General features: G+C 35.6%; 1 protein-coding gene and 1 long non-coding RNA gene across 3 annotated transcripts in view; both read right to left on the bottom strand.

The window, feature by feature from the left end:
* LOC101882623 (uncharacterized) overlaps positions 1-4801 on the bottom strand; it is a 47501-nt gene extending 42700 nt beyond the window's left edge. The window contains exons 1-2 of one of the 2 annotated variants that reach the window (XR_015491286.1): positions 4466-4801; positions 4145-4235 (exon numbers count right to left, since the gene is read on the bottom strand). This is a non-coding gene — a long non-coding RNA (uncharacterized LOC101882623). The remainder of the gene's footprint in view (positions 1-4144; positions 4236-4465) is intronic. The other variant, XR_015491285.1, reaches the window with a different exon arrangement.
* Positions 4802-5855: 1054 nt separating this feature from the next.
* The window catches only part of ubash3ba (ubiquitin associated and SH3 domain containing Ba), a 51131-nt gene continuing 37595 nt past the window's right edge, over positions 5856-19391 (bottom strand). The window contains exons 6-14 of the mRNA XM_087253565.1: positions 18617-18825; positions 15710-15860; positions 15508-15625; positions 13369-13491; positions 13177-13269; positions 12896-13040; positions 12618-12724; positions 12390-12499; positions 5856-10338 (exon numbers count right to left, since the gene is read on the bottom strand). Of these exons, the coding sequence (XP_087109691.1) occupies positions 10201-10338; positions 12390-12499; positions 12618-12724; positions 12896-13040; positions 13177-13269; positions 13369-13491; positions 15508-15625; positions 15710-15860; positions 18617-18825 (1194 nt within the window). The 3' untranslated portion in view covers positions 5856-10200. The remainder of the gene's footprint in view (positions 10339-12389; positions 12500-12617; positions 12725-12895; positions 13041-13176; positions 13270-13368; positions 13492-15507; positions 15626-15709; positions 15861-18616; positions 18826-19391) is intronic.

Genomic DNA, 19391 nt, shown 5'->3' with positions numbered 1-19391 from the left:
ATGAAACAAATCTGCAACTATGTTGATTTGTTTCCTAAAGAAAATATCACTTCCTCATCTCGTGTGTGTGTGTGTGTGTGTGTGTGTGTATATATATATATATATATATATATATATATATATATATATATATATATATATATATATTAGGGATGTAACGGTATTGTAAATACCGTCATACCGCAATATTAATTTTTTTCGATATTACCGAAGTCGCATGACTCGGTAAAACTATAGGTCTTCTGAGAAAATTTGCTCAGGCGATTGAAGCGAACGGGAGGTAGCGAAAACTACTGTTCCCATCAGCCCATGCTTGACCATCATCCCTTGCGGTCTGTTGTCGCTACAGATCCAGTAATGCGGAAATGGAGTGTGCTGCTAGAAGCGGGGATGAAAAGAGCTGGAAAACTCTAAGGCCCCGTTTACACTAATGCGTTTTAGTTTGAAAACGCATAAGTTTTGCTACGGTTACGCCAACCGTCCACACTACGCCGGAGTTCTCGAGCGCCGAAAACGGAGCGTTTCGAAAACGCAGGAGAGGTTGTTTTCATTCTGAAACGCTGCTGTTCCGTCTCAGTGTGGATGATGGAAAACGGAGACGTCTGAAAACGGAGGCGGGGCTGCAGACGTTCGCCTCTCTGATTGGGGCTTTTCCTGAATATTAAGTAGCCTAACACGCACAGTTCAGTGCTGCATTCTTTCCGTGTAAGTTCAGACTTCGCAAGTTTTGATCAAGGCTGCAGTCTCTTCTTCTCAGTTTGATATGGAAAAGCAGACTATACCGAGGACACGGGTAAATCTTTAAAGGGAACAGTGTACTTTATAACTTCATTCACATCACCCTGGCTTCGTTGTTTCACTTTCTCAACAATAAAATGTAAACATGATTTAAGGAACTGCCTATTTTCATTTTAATATTGGCAACTTAGACAGCAGACATGTTGAGGCGCCGTGCTGCATAAGATGAGCGTCATCTTCACTGTGTGGATATTTATAACAAAACGGAGCCGATAACAACTGCCTCCTTTCAATTTCAGTGAAAATACGAAACATACCCTCTCTTTTGCTGAATATCAGTTTTAAGAATCGATAATGGCCATTTTAAAAGTGTAACATACAATAAGTTTATACATTATAGGAAATAAAGGCAAGCGATCAGTCAATATACAGAATGTACGTGGTTACATTAATCATTAACTTATCTTTGCGCTCAGCCAAAACACGTTACCTGAGAACAAGTAATAGATTCCAATGACCAAAGTCAGGGAATACGTCGTTAGATAAAGACAACAAGATAAATGAAATATACCGTTTAATAAATATAGTGAGATTAGATCCAGCGGGAGATGCTTGATGAGAAGTCCGACTAGCAGAGCTCTCATCTGGGTAGATGGGCTGAGTGTGATTAAATGTTGAATGTGATGAGTTTTCAACAATACTAAATTGAAACTTTATTTTTTTTACATGGTTTAATAATTTTTTGTTATTAAAATTGAAGTTCCTGTTTCAAAGCTTACAGATAGATGACTAATTTGTATGTCATTGACACTTTTGGCACTTTTTTGGAGTATTTTCATAAGTTTTGTTTTTTCCTGTAAATGATTCAATAAATACCGTACCGTGACATTCATACCGAGGTATTACCGTACCGTGAAATTCTGATACCGTTACATCCCTAATATATATATATATATATATATATATATATATATATATATATATATATATATATATATATATATATATATATATATATTTCCCCTGTTCTTGCACAAAACTTCTTGCACGCCCTCAAACATATGCCGCTCAAGCATAGATTTTCTTCTGTGCTCTCAAATAAATGCTGCTGAAGTGCTGTTTATTGCATTTATGTAACTAATGTAATATGTAACTTTATGTGTCTAGGATTATTTATGAATGTCACCAATAGACCTACAGAATGCCAATGATGCATCCTAAAGTAAAGTGAAACAGCTATAAACTCCAGCAAGATAAAGTCACTGTATGAAGAGCCATAGACCTTTATCTAGAAAAAAAAGTATAATTACGGAAAATTTGTTTATCTTAACTGAAAATGATTTTGTGTTTGCTGGCCTCATGCATTGGGCAGCCATGTCAGTCAGCCTAAAGGGTTAAATAAATAATGCACAGCAGTACTACGATTACAGAAAAGTTTGATTTGTTATAATTCACTTACCTTTTAATGCATTTAGGTGCGATTATAACTCGTTATGAAAAAAAAACAAACTACTGAATGTTTTGAATAAAAAGGTGTTTTAATGTAGCCGTAGCTGGAATGAATTTTGGTGTGGCACCCGCCATGGAATAATGAATGTGGCAGAAACCATGTACTCTTACAAAGGGACTAAAATAACAATAATAATAAATTTAATAATTTTACACAGACTTTAAATCAGCTTCAAGACAGCCTGATGTAAAAGTTATTTTTTTAATAGCACCGTGTTAAAACTTGGGACTTTAAATTGATGGTTTGACTTTAATGGAGTAAAGTCATGATTCGAAATATGACTAGAGTTCGAAATGACATTTAGCCTGCTTTGTGAGGTTGTTGTGATACAAAGGATCCTATCATTTTTCAAGAAGCTGTCCGGCTATCTTTAAGCAGATGTGAATCTGGTTACTGACTTTGTTCAGTTTCAGACACTCATATGCCATACAGAAATACAATACTGTAGGTTACTCGTATGTACAGGCATTAAAAACCATCTTTTTCGATGCTCTAAAACATCTAAGACGATAGAAAAATTCTGTTTTATCTTTTTACACAATCTATCAAAATGACATTTCCGTAAAACCTTGTTGTCAAGTATTACTTATATTTGTCTACTTGACTAATGTTTGCATTAAATATAACTACATGGTTTGCACATTATGTTTGCATTAAGTATATCTACCGGGGTTTTTTTTCTAGATAAAGTCTCAAAATTGCTATACATGCATGCCTTTGTAACATCTCAGCTTGATAATTGTAACCCAATGTAAATAGTTTCCAGTCTTCAGCTGGTTTAGAATGCAGCTGCCAGACTGGTTGGAGGGAAGCAAAAATATGACCATAAAAACATAGTTCAATGCTCTACACTGGCTCCCAGCCAATTATGGGATTGATTTTTAAAACACATTATTTGTCTACAAGCCCTCAATAACCTGGCACCTCAATACTTAACTGATTTATTGCTTCCGTATACCTCTTCTAGAAACCTGAGATCTTGTGACCTTGGCCTATTCCAGGCATGTCCAAGCTCGGTTCTGGATGGCCTGTGTCCTGCAAAGTTTAGTTCCAACCCCAATCAGACACACCTGGGCTAGCTAATCAAGCTCTTACTTGGCTTTCTAGAAACATTCTTGCAGGTGTGTTGAGGCAAGTTGGAGGTAAAATCTGCAGGACACCGGCCCTACAGGACACCCTGGCCTATTCATATAGTTCCCAGAGTTAAACCTAAAGAAAAAATAAATAAATAAAATTAAAACCGCAGTGATCGCATCTTTGCTGCTCCAGGACCAGCACTTTTCAAACACCTTCCTCTTGCCCATCTACTAGTTTTAACATTTAATTTAAGACATATTTTCTTCCACCCTGGATTTTAGCACTCCTTAGTATGTCATCCTGAGTTTCCTGCTGAATTCTTTTAATCTCTTTTTGTTTATTTTTACTTTGTCAAGTATTTGTCAACATTGGTTGTATTAAATGTGCTCTGGAAATAAACAGTGTCGTTGTATTAACTTCTTTATATAACATTTTTATTAATAAATATAATTACAGAGTGCAATTTTATACTGCTGTAAATGATCTCATCCAGATCACAGCTTTTATCTCTTAAAAACATTTTCTGATATACTGAGGCATAAAACTTAGTCATAGCTTGCCATCTAGTGGCTAAAAAGTGTATCTCACAAATCTGTTATAGAAAAAGCAGAGCAGTACAAAATATTTCCTCATACTCAAATACATTACAGAACAAATACATTAAGCTCCTTCCATGCAACGATAGTGGGCCTACAAAAGTGGCTGTCGTGGGTCCAAAAAGGACACACAAAAAATAAAAGTAAGCTATATTACCCTCTCTGTCTGATCTAACTTATCTATAGAACAATTTCTCTACACACTATAAATGTTTAAACTTACGCACAATGGTGTCTTTCCAGTAACGTTATTGCTGAAGGGCATCGTCTTCAGCCATTCAGCTTGGATGTAGTAGTCTGGATGTAGTCTTCCTCTGAAAAAAAAAAAACGCACTGTACTAAAACCAAACTCATATAATGATCTGAAAACTTTATACGATTTATATTGATTGACATGCACTATATTAATATTTAAATACAGTTTATATGTGATTGATATGCTTGATAACATAACTTACAGCATTAACTAACCCAAACTTAAAAATTACTTTAGATTAAAATCATACACGTTTCATGCAAAATTTAGTGTGAAAAGGATTTTTACCTGGTAATCTTCACCAATGGACACCGTATCCAGCCTTTAAAAATGCTTTTAAAACCATTTAAATGCAAATAAGGTTAACTGATGCTAATAGTTAGCCGTCACTCGCACGTGTGACCTGTAAGTTATACAAGTTGACTTACTAACTTTTCCTTAGCTGTTACAGTTTAGTTGTACTCTAAATTGGTTATTGTTTCGGAGCACAACGACGCACAATTTATGATATGTCGTGTTAAAATTTTGTTTCTGCAACCGCTAACGTTAATTCCTTTTCCAAAAACTGTTTGAACGACTTTTTCAGACAAACGTTAGCAAATGACAGCGAACAGCCAATCGCATGATAGAGGCTGAGCGATTACTTCCTTTATTTTTTTTGTCAAAGATCGTTTTGAAAAGCACAATAAACACATGCGCATTAATATGTTGTGTAGTATTAAAATTAATTTATTTTGTCGAAGTTGCAAGAGTTTCTATTCTGTGATCTGATTAAAACCTGGAGCATAAGACATATTGTACATATAGCTATCTTTACAAGATTCATATTAATAAACAAAATAATATGATATACTAATACAATATTTTTTTTGAAAATTGCCTGTCGAGATGAAAACGATGCAACGTTTTAAAAATTGTCTGTTTGTTTTTTAGTAAGGACTATGACTAATTTGCCAACATATCATATATTTAACAGACAAATATATATTTTACACAGACCTTCAGGTCCAAGACAGCCTGATGTACAAATTAATGTTTTAATATCACTTTGTTAAAATTTGGGGCTTTAACTGTTGAATTTTTAAGGGTGTAAATCCATGATCAGACACATGACTGGAGTTCCTAGCCTGCCTTGTGCAATTCTTGTAATACAAAAGGTAATGCCATTTTTCAATATGCTGTTCGACTATCTTTGAGCAGATTTGAATCCGGTTCATCAACTTAGTTTTTAATTTACCAGACAGACATATGCCATACAGAACTACAATACTTCAGGACACTCATACGTACAGGCATTTTAAACAGGCCAAGAATCTTTTTCAATGCTCTAAAACATCTAAGACGACACAGAAAATAAAGTCTCTATTTTATCTTGTTACACAAACTATCACTATGGCCATTCCATGAAATTTTGTTGTCCATACTTATATTTGTCTCCTTGTTTGATGTTTATTATGTATAACTGCAGGATTTCTATTTAGATAAAGTCCCGAATCTGCTATCCATGCTTTCATAACATCTCAGCTCCATTTTCTTTCCTGTCAAAAAAATATAGCAAACCCTGCCTTAAGGCTCTTATCAACTGCAAAAGTGGTAACAATATTAGTTGTTAATGTTAATGCCATTGCAAAGATCTTGTGTAAGGGGTTACAAAAATATAAACAAAGAAACATTTCAATGCAGGATGACAGAAGATTTATTGGCAAACATGCTTTACAAACGTTGCACATTAAAATAAATCGAACATAAATGTGAACAATCGTATTTAAAAGGGTAGCTTCGTGGCAGAATGTCACATATGCTTTGGAGAATTACTATCCAGATTCTTTGAGCACTGAAATATATATAGGGTATGTTTTGTGCTGTCACTTCATGTACAACTTTTCACCATGGAGTGGTCCAAATCTTGCTTCTTTTGCATGCAAAAACCCTTTGTAAGCTGCTGAAATGCCCCCAAAATTGAACTTGTAACTTAAAATAAACCAGATGACTTGACTCAAACAAACCAAACATGACTCACTTCAGGTAGGAGCAAACAACAAAGCTAAAATATCAATCTGCGATACCCTGATTTCACTCTTATAATTTATTATTACATACTTAATTTTTTAATGGCATTGATTGTATATTAGCCTAGTTAAGGTAAAACATGAATTTTACGGCATCAGGATAAAGACAAACCCTCACAGCCAAATTGATAATAGTCATAAAATGCTAAGAAAAAATCATTAAAGAACTTTGGCTCTTATTACACCTTTTCAATTTCAGATATTCAGACACTGTTGCACATATCATCCTGAAAACACACAGCGTCAAGTTGTGTCATCAGGGGGCAAATGTGTCTAACTATTTTTATTTTTTGGAAGAACGAGGATCTATATACGGTAGACATGTTGTAATGATGGACAAGGGAGATTTAATAGCATCATTATTTTTGTTGGAGAAGCCCATTTTCAGCTTCCGGCACATTAACAAACACTCAAACACATCCCCCACAGACACACACATACATACACATACACTGGTTTGGATAATTAAAAATCTCCAAAAGTTCACATAAAGTCATCTGTGCTGAGATAAATGTGTTCATTTAAATTCATGAGTAGGAAGCATTTAGAAGGTTGTGTTACTGTTGAGCTGGAAAATGTCAAATTAATGAAGACAGATTTGTCTTAGGCTCCCTGTAATCTGAAACAATTGAAAGAAACACTTCACCCAGAAAACGAAACGCTGTATGACTTCCTTTCTTCTGTGGAACACAAAAGCAGAAATTTTGTACAAAATTAGTGCGTGCTGAATGGATACAAAGGCAAAACAATATCACCAAATTGCCTTTTTATTTTATTTCATGTTTATTATGGGTAATTATAAGAAATAAAGCCACAATTTCAGTTTTAATTAATCGATTTCTAGTTCTTGAATGGGCTGTCAACTGCTAAGAACAACTAGATTACTGAACATTTTGTTTTAGTTTTCATGGCAATGTATGAACAATGTCATGGTAATTTATATCCAACTTCAGTTTTTTTCCCACCCAATTTTAATCACAGTGTTCCTGCAGGTCTTAGAAAGTTAAATTTAAGACCTTTTAAGGCATTTTTAAGACCATTGTGAGTGCAATTTTAAACTTTTACAGGGCTAAATGCTAAGGATTTTGTTCGAATATGCCAGTTGGAAAAGAATTTCACTTGTCCTATCAAAAATGTATTATAATTTAATACATTTAATAATAAAATAATAATAATTTAATAATAAAAAATCTAAGTCAGTATCCTCAGCATTACATAAAGAGAATTTTTAAACAAATGTTACTGTAAGGAAAGTATATAAATGCTATATTTTTAAATGAAAAAAAATTGTTGAGATGGATTGTTGATGATTGTATCGGTGTTAATAGATTGTGTAGCTATACATGAACAAAGGAAAATTAAGACCTGTTAACAAAAGATTTAAGACATACAGCACCATATTTCAGTAGATTTAAGGCCTAAAATTTTTCTTTTGAGATTTAAGACATTAAGACTTTAGACCCTGTGGACCCTAAAACAACAACCGTAACTTAAATATTTACAAAATTGGTTTAAAACACAAATGTACAGTTAAAAAAAAGCTACATGGCCTCCTCAAAGCAAGTATAAATTAATATTCATTATGAATATACTGGACTGTATAAACCCATGGCACTTTTTGATCTAGTGTTTTTGCTGCTTTCATTTGTTCTTATCAGGAGGTTTCCTATACATTTGCTAAGTTATGCTTGAAGGGCAGTAAATATGCATGGTAAAAAAAAAACATTATTTTATAGTTTTTTTCCAACAGCAAAAGTAAAATGACGGCTGATAAATTACAGATATTTACTGTAAAATATCAGCAGTTGAATTACAGACATTTACCATAAAATAACAGATGGTAAATTACAGAAATTTACCGGAAATATCTGTTATTTAACGTCTGTTATTTTATGGTAAATGTTTGTAATTTAAAGCCGTTATTTTATGGTAAATGTCTGTAATTCAATGGCCATTATATTTGGTAAGTCTCTGTGATTTAAAGGCCATTATTTTACTGTAAATGTCTAATTTAATGACCGTTAATTTACAGTCAATGTCAGTAATTTTACGGCCTTTTATGTTACAGTAAATGTCTGTAATTTAACTGCGGTTATTTTAATGTAAATATCTAATTTGACAGCCGTTATTACAATAAATAGCTGTAATTTCACATCCTTTATTTTACAGTAATTTAACAACCGTTATTTCACAGTAAATGTCTGTAATTTTACGGCTGTTATTTTACAGTAAATGGCTTTAATTTAACGGCCATTATTTTACTTTTTTAAAGCAAAATAATGGATTTATTTTTACAGTGTGTCTTAAAATAAAAGAATTTCGAAGTATAATTGAAAAATTCCCTTTTGCTTGCCACAGAAGTTATAAATGCAATACAGGCTGCAGAAAGACATTTTGGGTGAATTATCTCTTTCATAGGTCCAACATTCCAACAATCGATTCTAAAATAAAAATGAAAAGAAAACATATAAATAAAAATTAAATAAAATTGAACAATTCATAAAAGATCGAACATCATTGGCACATTTGATCGAGCACAACATCTACATTTACCTTTAAGTTAATGCACTAGAAATCCTCGCAAAAAAAAAATCCCATTAAACTCTTGCTTTTTGCAACTATGCATATTAAACGGTGCATGCCGCCTTCATATCATCACTAAAATATCAAAGCATGGGCTAAAAGTGTAAAGAAATCCAGGTAACACAGATGGCAAATTACAATAAGTGTAACAGATATGCTTATGCAATTGCTTGGAGTGGAGAGGAACACTGCATTATAGTGATTTATCATCATCAGCATTTGCTATGGCTTGAGTTCTCTATTCCGATAACAGGAAATAACAACAAAAAAAACTGAAGCACCAACATACTCTCTTTACAACTATCATATGGATACATAAATAAATGCAATTATATTCCTCCATTTATAGGTGAAACACACCAAATGGATTTTACTATAGTTACTTAGTATATACAGACACGTTATGCGTTAATGTACAATTCTTTACATTGTTGAAGCATTCTTTCCTGTTTGGTTCGGTTTTTCAAGTGCTCAGAAAGTAAAGCTTGCATTAGCTTTTCGGCAAATGCGCTCTGGAGCAGCCGCACATACTTTAAGCTGCTGATGCTTAACAAGTCTTAATCATTTGCCATTTTAAAACTCGGATGGCGCTGGGTTTATCAGCTTTTCGTTTGGCAAAACTGACCCCGCATGCAAAAAAAAAAAAAAAAAAGTTTCTGTAAATACTGTCTCAGATTAAGCCCTAACTAACAGTCCTCCCAAAGTGTCCTATAGTTGCAAAGTGTTTAACAGTAGCAGCATGACAGCAAGGCACGGGACGAATGTGCTGTCCACCGAATCCATTTCTAAACTACTTTAAAGCTGCTTCGTCTCAGTCTATCTGATTTCCAGATTTAGATTCTTGTGCTTTCAGGAGGTTGCTTTGTGGGGCTTGTAACAGGTGTAAATCTTGACGCGAGGGCTTGTGCATGTCTACTTGATTCACAGTGTAACAGAGAAGAAAAAAAAATTGTAGTCCCCTATAGAGTCCCCTATAAATGGAGTTTACAAAATCCAGCGACATCCATTTTTGGAAGTGTTGGATGTTGACTTGATAACTTTTGCACACTATTTCCTCCTCGCTAATGCAGGAAACCTGAGTTTATCAGCGCGTGTTACGTCCTGCGAACGACATTCATCTCTGAAGCTCTTCGATTTTTAGTTAGCTACAGTTGGAAGCGAGTTGGAGTTCTGCTGCAGCTTGTTTTGCAGGCCGGCAAATGGCGTTTGAGCACATTATGGACATCTATGGCGAGTGTTGCTGTGCAAAAAACGTGGCTATGGAAGCTTGCACCTGTTTAGGTCTGTAATGCAGGACTGTGATGACAAGACTGTAAGCATGTCTCTGTTGCCTTCGGAGCAAGAGCGGTGAAGGTGATTTTGCGGAGGCTCTTAGTCCTGCAGCAGGGTCTCTCTCCAGTTAAAGCTGTGGTTGGGTCCGTGGGTGAGCGGCAGGATGGGCGGATCCACCAGCTGCCAAACGCCCGTCTCGCCCATCTCCTCACAAGCGCAAAAGCCTAAATAAGGGATCTAGGAGAGAGAAATTAATGAATGGTATTCAATCAAATATCAATATTGTACTTTCTCTTTCTCTCTCTGTAGTATATAAAAGACATGCTGATTTTCATGCACAATATTGATATAGTGGGCACTTAAAATACTGTGAATAATTTCCTATTATCAATTATTTCATATTATAGTGCCTTTTAGGAGTTTTCAGATTGTTGTATTTAAAGGGAAAATATTACCCCTTTTTCAAGATTTTAGATAAGTCTTTTCTGTCTCCAGAATGTGTCTGTAAAGTTTCAGCTCAAAATACTATAAGATTATTAATTAAACCTTTCATAATATTGGAATTTTCCGCTCTGAGCATCTTGTAGCTGTTTTTGTTGCCTGTGCCTTTAATGTTAGTCCTCCCCGCCCACCGCTCCCTCGTGCCTGTCAGAGTGTGTCACATAAACTGCACAGAGACAGACATGAAGGAAGCAGATTTCACATAACGTTTATGAGAAAAACTACAGTTAATTCAAGCCTTTCTGCGTCGATGAGTCACACACAATGTGTTAGAAAGTGTGATGATCATAGAGAGCTGAACAGATCTTTTAATCCCAGTTGCTTTACGCACGTCCTGTCTAGTTGATATGATTATACGCATTACTATGGAGATGCTATCTATCAATTCGGTGGGCGGGGAAACCGCACTCCTAAATCACGTTGCAGTGGGCCACAAAATGGGAGGGATTTGGATCCTATTTTAACATCAGGTAAATTAAAAAAAGAGACTTATTGTCTTATTGTATATATTATCACCCCAATATGAGTGTGGACAAACTGTACCTGCACACAGTTCTGTCCAAACAACTTACAAAAGTTTTCATCATGGGTGCCCTTTACACTCGTTTTTCATAACAGCACCGAATGCCTGAAGACTTACTGTAAAAGGTAATTTACTTCCAAACGTTAACATTTTCACATGTTAATCTGGCCCATGACATTGAGAATTATGTGACCCTTTTGTTCCCTTTTGTTCATTAACTGTACAGTTAATGATATTAAATATTGACATTGCAATCAAGTTAATGTACTAAAGTCATATATTAGTTAATAACTAATACAGTTCTGCTGTATTATTTATTAACTTTAGCATTTATCTACAATATGGCTATTTCTCACAGTTGAATTAAATGCATTAACTAACGTGAGACTAAATTGTATAGTGTTACATACAGTGCTCAGTACACTCCTCACAAATCTCTCATTTAAATTAATATTTTCTATAGGAAGCTTTACAATTTTATATTTGTGCATATACATTAGACTATTCAGTACCATAGTCAAATCTGGAGCTTATCTGACAAAAAAAAGTCCAAAATTAGTACACCAAAATGCATAGGTTAAAAAAATATTAAATACATTTTTTAAAAAGAGCAAAATGAGAACCAAAAAAATAAATAAAATGTTGTAGTTTGTAATTTATTTATCCAATATTTTGCATAAATTTATATTTATAAATTTCTATTTCTAAAGATGTTTGGCGACTAAAATATTACATTACTAAATATATCGGTTTAATAAGTCTGTTTTGTTTAAAGGCACTAATATATATTACCCATATTCACTGAGAAATGGATAAAAATAATAATTTTCTAAATGGGGTGTGCTTAATTATGCTGAGCACTGTATTCTACTTTATTATCCTTTTGCTATTTAATTAATAGGAAATATTTACTCTGAACATGTAAATACAAAAAAAGCAATTCACTAGTCTCTTTTGTTATTTTACCTGATAGCAGTAATATTTTTACTTACTATATATAGTGATAAATGCTTTAAAAAATAACCAAGAAAATGTATTACCGACAGAAGCCTAATATATATGGCTGTATCTATTTAGTCAAAATTGGGTTCGTTTTGTTACACAGACTTGGCAACCCTACTCTAAATTCAAGTAATTTTGTAATTGTTTAAACATCATCTGTATTTGACTAATATTTTTGTCTGTCTGTATTTAAATTTTATACGCTCACATTCCTAAAAAATTTAAATGAAACATTTATTTAAAAATGCACTATTGTTCTTACCTTTCTGACCACTTGCACAAAGTCTTTAGAGTTTTGTGGGGTCAGTCCCTGTATCTGCCTTGTACAAGCCTCCAGAGAGGAAGCATGGGCCACAATCAGCACTGTATTTCCTGTTTGACATCAGAACAACAGTTTATAAAAAACAGAGAGCTTCTTAAAGCATACAACATTCAGATGAGCATAGATTTAGATAACAAATCTGCAAAAGTACCCACACCGATGACCTACCCAGATTATTGCACTCCGACAGTATTTCACGAGTCACTTGGAAGCTGCGACTGATGTAAGTTTCATAAGATTCAGACACAGTCAGTTTACTGATGGGTATATGAGGTCTGGAGAGGAACAAGACAACTTGATAATAAATAAAATGTCCATTTAATTGCAGGAAGTTGCTTAAGAAAACAAATGTAGACAACCGATAACACTATCAATAAGCAAAAGTACAATCAAATATTGTAGCAAAAAAGGATATATAGTTGAGGGAATGTATAATAATAACATACCTGTATGTTGTATCCACACTAAGGTTAGCAGCTGCCAGATCTGTAGGAGGGATCCAGGCAGGTAATGAGGTACCCGACACCCATTTAGTCCACTCAAACAAACCTGGCTCAACTCTGATCTTAGTCTTGCCATCCTTCTGAAGACCTAAGACAGAAAGTCCATGATTTAGAAAGAAGCATGGGCAGAAACTGCTTTAGCGGTGAACTCTGCCATGGTTAATGAAGTACAAAGTAATTCCTGAAGGAATAAAAAGAAAGATGAAAGAATAAAGGTGTTTTACCTCTGAGGATATTATGTGCTGTTTGCACACAGCGCAGAGATGGAGAACAGTATACAAAGTCCACCACTGTGTGACTTTCAAAAAGAGCCTCCCCTGAAATGCATAGCACACATTAAGTAAATACAAGTCTGTTGGCAATTTGAAAATAAATTTTTGCTCTAAATGCATATTTAACAGTCATGTGGGACTGACCGACTAGGCGAGCCTGTGTGGATCCAAACACAGTGATAGGACAGTCTTTATCATAGTCTCTATACCCACCACTCCTCGCTGGGAGACTCAGAGGCATATTGAGGTTTGACCGCACATATCGACCTGCTCAATAAACAAAACAAGAACACTCATTTATAACTATTAAACATTAACAGGGTTCTCAAAATGAATGTTCATGACTTCCTTATTTTTACTTTCATTTTATCGACTTACTTTATTAGGTATACAGTTGTGCTCGAGAGTTTACATACTCCTCGAAGTATACGTTGAAAAGTTAATATTTTTTACTAAATAAGAGAGATCTAACAAACTGTATGTCATTTTTTTATTTAATGTTGTCCTCAGCAGGATATTTTTGCTTACATATAGCACAAAACAAAAACATAGCTAAAATTTTAAGCACAACTGTACATGTTTAACTGTGTATTAATGCAAAATATTTAATAATTTTAATTAGTTAATCACATGACAACAACAATGTATTTAGACATGTAGATGTGGTCAAGACTAGGCATGGGCCGATATAAGATTCTGATGGTGTGATAACCTTAGATATAAACATCACTGTTTCACGGTATCACAGTATGGAAACTACTGCCCTAAAATATGTTCTTTTTTAATTTCTGGGTAAAAAAAACAACAAAAAAAAATTTCCACTTTGTACAACACATATTTTAATTTGAGAAGCATTTTAATTATTTTGGAGCAGTAATCGAAATGAATTATAGACTTCTGCTTTCTTTATTTGTTTCAAAAACACAGTTTTTTTTTTTTTTTTACAATTTCAAATGGAAACTTTTGGAGATCTTTTCTGTTGGAGATATTGCTGTCCTAAAAACAAATTCTTACTCATACCTTAGGAATGGTACAGTATAGCGGAAAATTTTGACGGTTTTAAAACCTTGAAATTTCCAAACCGCGATATACCTCGAATTGTTATCGTCCCATGCCTAGTCAAGATGACCTGCTGAAATTCAAAACAAGCATCAATATATGGGAGAAAGCTGACTTTGAATATGGCAAGGTTGCTGGTGTCAGACAGGTTTGTCCGAGTACTTCAGAAACTGCTGTGCTACTAGAATTTTTACAGAGAATGGTCCGAAAGAGGAAAAACATCTAATAAGTAGCAGTTCTGAGTACTGGCTGATGCAAAAGGTGAAAAGGTAGATCAGTTTGGCCAGACTGGCTCCAGAACATGTCGAACCTTAAATCAGATGAGCTACAGCAGCAGATCCACTCCTGGCAGCTAACAATAGAAATTTGAGGCAACGATTCAAACATACTCATCAAAAATGGACAACATAAGACAGACAAAAGGTTGCCCAGTCTGATGAGTCTTTATTTTTGCTGTGATATTCAGATAGCATGGTCAGAATTTGGTTAAGGCTTTGTATCGAGGCTGCTGCTGGTAGTGATTTGCCAGTATTAGTATTGTTTTTCTGAGCATGTACATCCCATTATGATCTACTTATGTCCTCTTATGGCTACTACTATTAGAAAAACACTACATCACGAAGCTCAAATGATCAAATTTGTTATTATAACTGCTTTCTTGAACATGGTATGGAGTTCACTAAATTCCTATGTCCTCTACAGCTACCATATCTCAATCCACTATAGCAGTGTTTCTCAACCACATTCCTGGAGGCCCACCAGCACTTCATGTTTTGGATGTCGCCTGTGTCTGTCACACCCATTGCAGGTCTTTCAGTCTCTGCTAATGAGCTGATGATCTGAATCAGGCTGTTTAGTTAAGGACACATGGAAAATGTGCAGAGCTGGTGGTCCTTCAGGAAAGTGGTTGAGAAACACTGCACTAGAGCACCTTTGGGAAGGTCTAGAAAAGGAGATTCATATCATCATGTGCAGACACCAACTGCATCATGCTATCATGTAAATATGGATCAAATTATCAGCAGGATATTTCTAGCTGCAAAGAATTAAGGCATTCTGAAAGCAATGTGAGGTCCAAACTGCAACCTAGCAGGACCTAATAAAGAGGCCAGTGAGTGTATAGTTGAAGAAATTCCTCAGAGCTAAATATAAAGATTCACTTTTAAAACTTTTATTGGTCATGGGAAGAAGTTAAAGAACTGATTTGAAAAGCTGAACTCAGACCTTTGGCATCAAAGCACTGAGTGATCCAATGTTTCCCAAACACTACATCCATTCTTTCACCATGGCGACACACAAACAGAGTCCTCTTAGGCAACAGAGACTGATTGGGGCGCAGCATCTATAACGAATCAGAAATAATAGCTTGAATAAAAGCACACATGAAAACTCACAATAAGACAGCATTTCTCCTAAAGTGTTCTACCTGCATAGGCTGACATATCACACTAAGATTGGGGGAATCCAGCGGCATAGGGTCATCAAAAAGACGACCGTCCAAGTGCTGGTCAAGAAAAAGCCCACCCATTGCACCCCTAATATTGGATGGGGGGGTTCCATTAAGGAAAGAGAATGACCTGAAAAAGTAGATCGACATTAGTTAAGAGTAAACATTTCAGAAAATGCTTTCATCATGCTGTCACTACTGCCAGGGATGGGCAGCATTTATGACACAAGTATTTCAAATACTTATTTTAAATACAAAATAGTATTTTGTAGTTTATATTTCATAGGGTTTATAAAAATGATTTATTATTTTGTATCAAAATACTTAAGGGTCTTGTATTTTTTTATTCATAAAATACTGTAAAATACTTTTTTTTATAATTTTTTTAGGGGTTTTCACCTTTATTGATAGGACAGTGGAGATGTAGAGACAGGAAAGTGTGGGGAGCAGAGACAGGGGAAGGATCAGCAAAGGACCTCGAGACGGGAATCGAACTCGGATCGCTACGAACACCTCGGTACTATGTGTCGACGCACTAACCACTAGGCTATTGGCGCCGAATAATGTAAAATACTTTGTAAGAAGTCTACACACGATGACATCTTAAAAATGTGGCCCCAGATTCTTGCCTTCTCAGTTATTTGCCTAAGCTTGAGGTCAGAACAGAAAATTGATTACGAAGGTGATCAATGCTTGTATCGTGGATGAAAGTTATGTATTTTTGCTTAAGAAATTAGATGGAATAAAATATCAGTCCTTAAGAACATGTGGAGCCTTCAGCACATAATCAATCATTCTCAGTCTCAGTGCTGCGAGTGGACATTCAGATAAACTTTAGAATAATAAGACAGCTAAAGATGGTGTACTGGTGTTCCCTAAGGGGTAAACGGAGACTTTTCCAGGTGAAGGAGAACTGAAAAACCTTCAGAGAATGAGTAAACTGCACATATAATAGTGGTTTTGGATTTGGAATTGCTGATGTAGATGCCAATAAAATAAGACAAACAACATAAAAACAAGTCCTACAGTGGCGCACTTAAATTTGCTCTGAAAAAAAGCTGTTGTTACCAAACAATATTTACTTGAAGTCAGTTTAACAGTGAAGAGATTGATTGAATATGCCTATTGATAAAAAAAAAGTTTTTTGAAGAAATGATATACTCTTGTCTAAAAATATTTTGTAGTATTTTATTTTGATACTGCTGTATTTAATAGTTTGTTTTGGTACATGAAAAATTGAGGTATTAAGTATTTTATTTAAAAATACATTTCAAAGTATTTTTGCCCATCCCTGACTACAGACTCATGACAACTCGACACTACACTAACTATCTAATGTTTAAAGTAAGATTTTCAAATGTTTCTGAAAGAACCTTCTTTTGCTTACTGAGCCACCTTTCAAAAATACATTAGTCAAAATAGTTCAAGTATATATTTACTTTCATATTATATTCCTTAGGGGTGACGCAGTGGCGCAGTAGGTAGTGCTGTCGCCTCACAGCAAGAAGGTTGCAGGGTCGCTGGTTTGAACCTTGGCTCAGTTGGCGTTTCTGTGTGGAGTTTTCATGTTCTCCCTGCGTTCGCGTGGGTTTCCTCCGGTTTCCCCCACAGTCCAAAGACATGCGGTAAAGGTAAATTGGGTAGGCTAAAATGTTCGTAGAGTATGTGTGTGTGTACATGTTTTTGTGACATATCAGGACACAAATCTGTATAATGACATGGGTATGACACAGGTATTACAAAAAGGAGGTGAAATATGAGGACATTGGTGACGTCCTCATTTCTCAAAATGCTTATAAATCCTACAGAATGAGTTTAATCAGAGTAAAGCTGCACACAGTCTCCTGTGACGGTTGGGTTTAGGGGTGGGGTGAGGGTAATATATTATACGGTTTGGACAGTATAAAATGAATGGAAAACTATGTAATGTCCCCAATTTTCACAAAAACAAACGTGTGTGTGTGTTTCCCAGAGATGGGTTGCTGAAGCACGTAAAAACGTGCTGAATAAGTTGGTTGTTCATTCCGCTGTGGCGACCCCGGAGTAAAAGAGGGACTAAGCTGACAAGAAAATGAATAAATGAATATTCCTTAAAACGTAGCTAAGGCTACATTCACACTGCAGCCAAATGGGGCCCGAATCTGGCTTTTTCCTCATGCGACTCAGGTGATGACAGTGTGAACAGCCCAAACCGCATGGAATCTAATCTTTTACTTCAGATTTTTGCCATTTTCATATGTAGTCTTAAATCAGACATGGATCTGATGTTTTGCAATGCGACCACAGTGTAAACGGTTATGTCGGATTTCATGTGACTTTTATATCATTTTTGAGCGACATGCGTCATCGGTTTGTGCTGCAGACATCATTTACTCCTCAGCAGCAAAGTAGAATGGCACACAGGGCAATCTTCTGTAGAATCACAAACATTTTCACAATTCATTCATTTTCTTTTCGGTTAGTCCCTTTATTACTCTGGGGTTGCCACATTGGAATGAACCACCAACTTATCCAGTATATGTTTTACGCTGCAGATGCCCTTCTAGCTGCAACCCATCACTGGGAAACATACATGCACTATGGACAATTTAAGCTTACCCAATTCACCTATACTGCATGTCTTTGGACTTGTGGGGGAAACCGGAGCACCCGCTGGAAACCCACGTGAACACGGGGGAACATTCAAACTCTACACAAATGCCATCTGACCCTGCTGAGGCTCGAACCAGCGACCTTCTTGCTGTGAGGCAATTGTGCTACCCACTGTGCCAACGTGACGCCCCATTTTCACAATCATTCATAATGTATATTAAGCAATATATCCGATCATAAAAAACTTGAACAGTAATGAACAACTAGCTTTAGTTCTTTCATGGTTCATCTTACCCATGAGATACCCAAGTGTCACACTCATCTGCCCTATTGACGTAGTTCTCTGGCAGTAGCCCAGATAACCCTGTGCTCATAGAGGTCCCGTAGACCCAGCCCTCACTGGCAGTGGTCTGCTCTATAGACGACATGAAGATGAAGTCACCGGGCACCAGCTCCAGTTCATCATCATTCTGAGGCACATAGGGGTACATTACCCGCAGGGTCTTCAAACACACAGATATGAAAACATTAATCATCCAGCATTATCAACAGCAGAATTTGAATCAAATGTATCTGTGATAAACTCATGAAGTGTGTCTCTATCTCTCTATGGTTAATTGTATTTAAATGTCAGCTAAGAGAATAAGAAGATTGTTAGGTTAAATTTAGTAAAATAAAATGACATTTACATCCAGACTTTTGGAGTATTGTCAAAATAATGTGTTATCAGATATTAAGCAGATCTACTGATACTCTAATGACTGCTGCTTGTCAACTAATTGCCCAGTTACTTATAATCTCTAACCAAAATAAAGCATCACCCTTTATTAAGAAGGTCTCCTCATTCACATGGATGACCTGGCGGCAGCCAAATTGTGCCAAACTCCACACATCAGTTAATTGGTGGAGAGGAGACAGAGTGATGATTATTTTTATTTTTTTTTTTAACTTCCCAGGTTCTGAAGGTTGCAATATCCGGAATTTTCCTTGTCAATCTTTAGCCAATTGTAATGGAGTGTTTTGGTTCAATTTGGAATTTCCGGGGGACCAGAGTGAGTGCTCCGACTTG

Source organism: Danio rerio, chromosome 5 (assembly GCF_052040795.2).
Source record: "Danio rerio strain M-AB ecotype USA chromosome 5, GRCz13ab, whole genome shotgun sequence".
NCBI lineage: Eukaryota > Metazoa > Chordata > Actinopteri > Cypriniformes > Danionidae > Danio > Danio rerio.
This window is presented reverse-complemented; position numbering and strand designations above follow the sequence as displayed.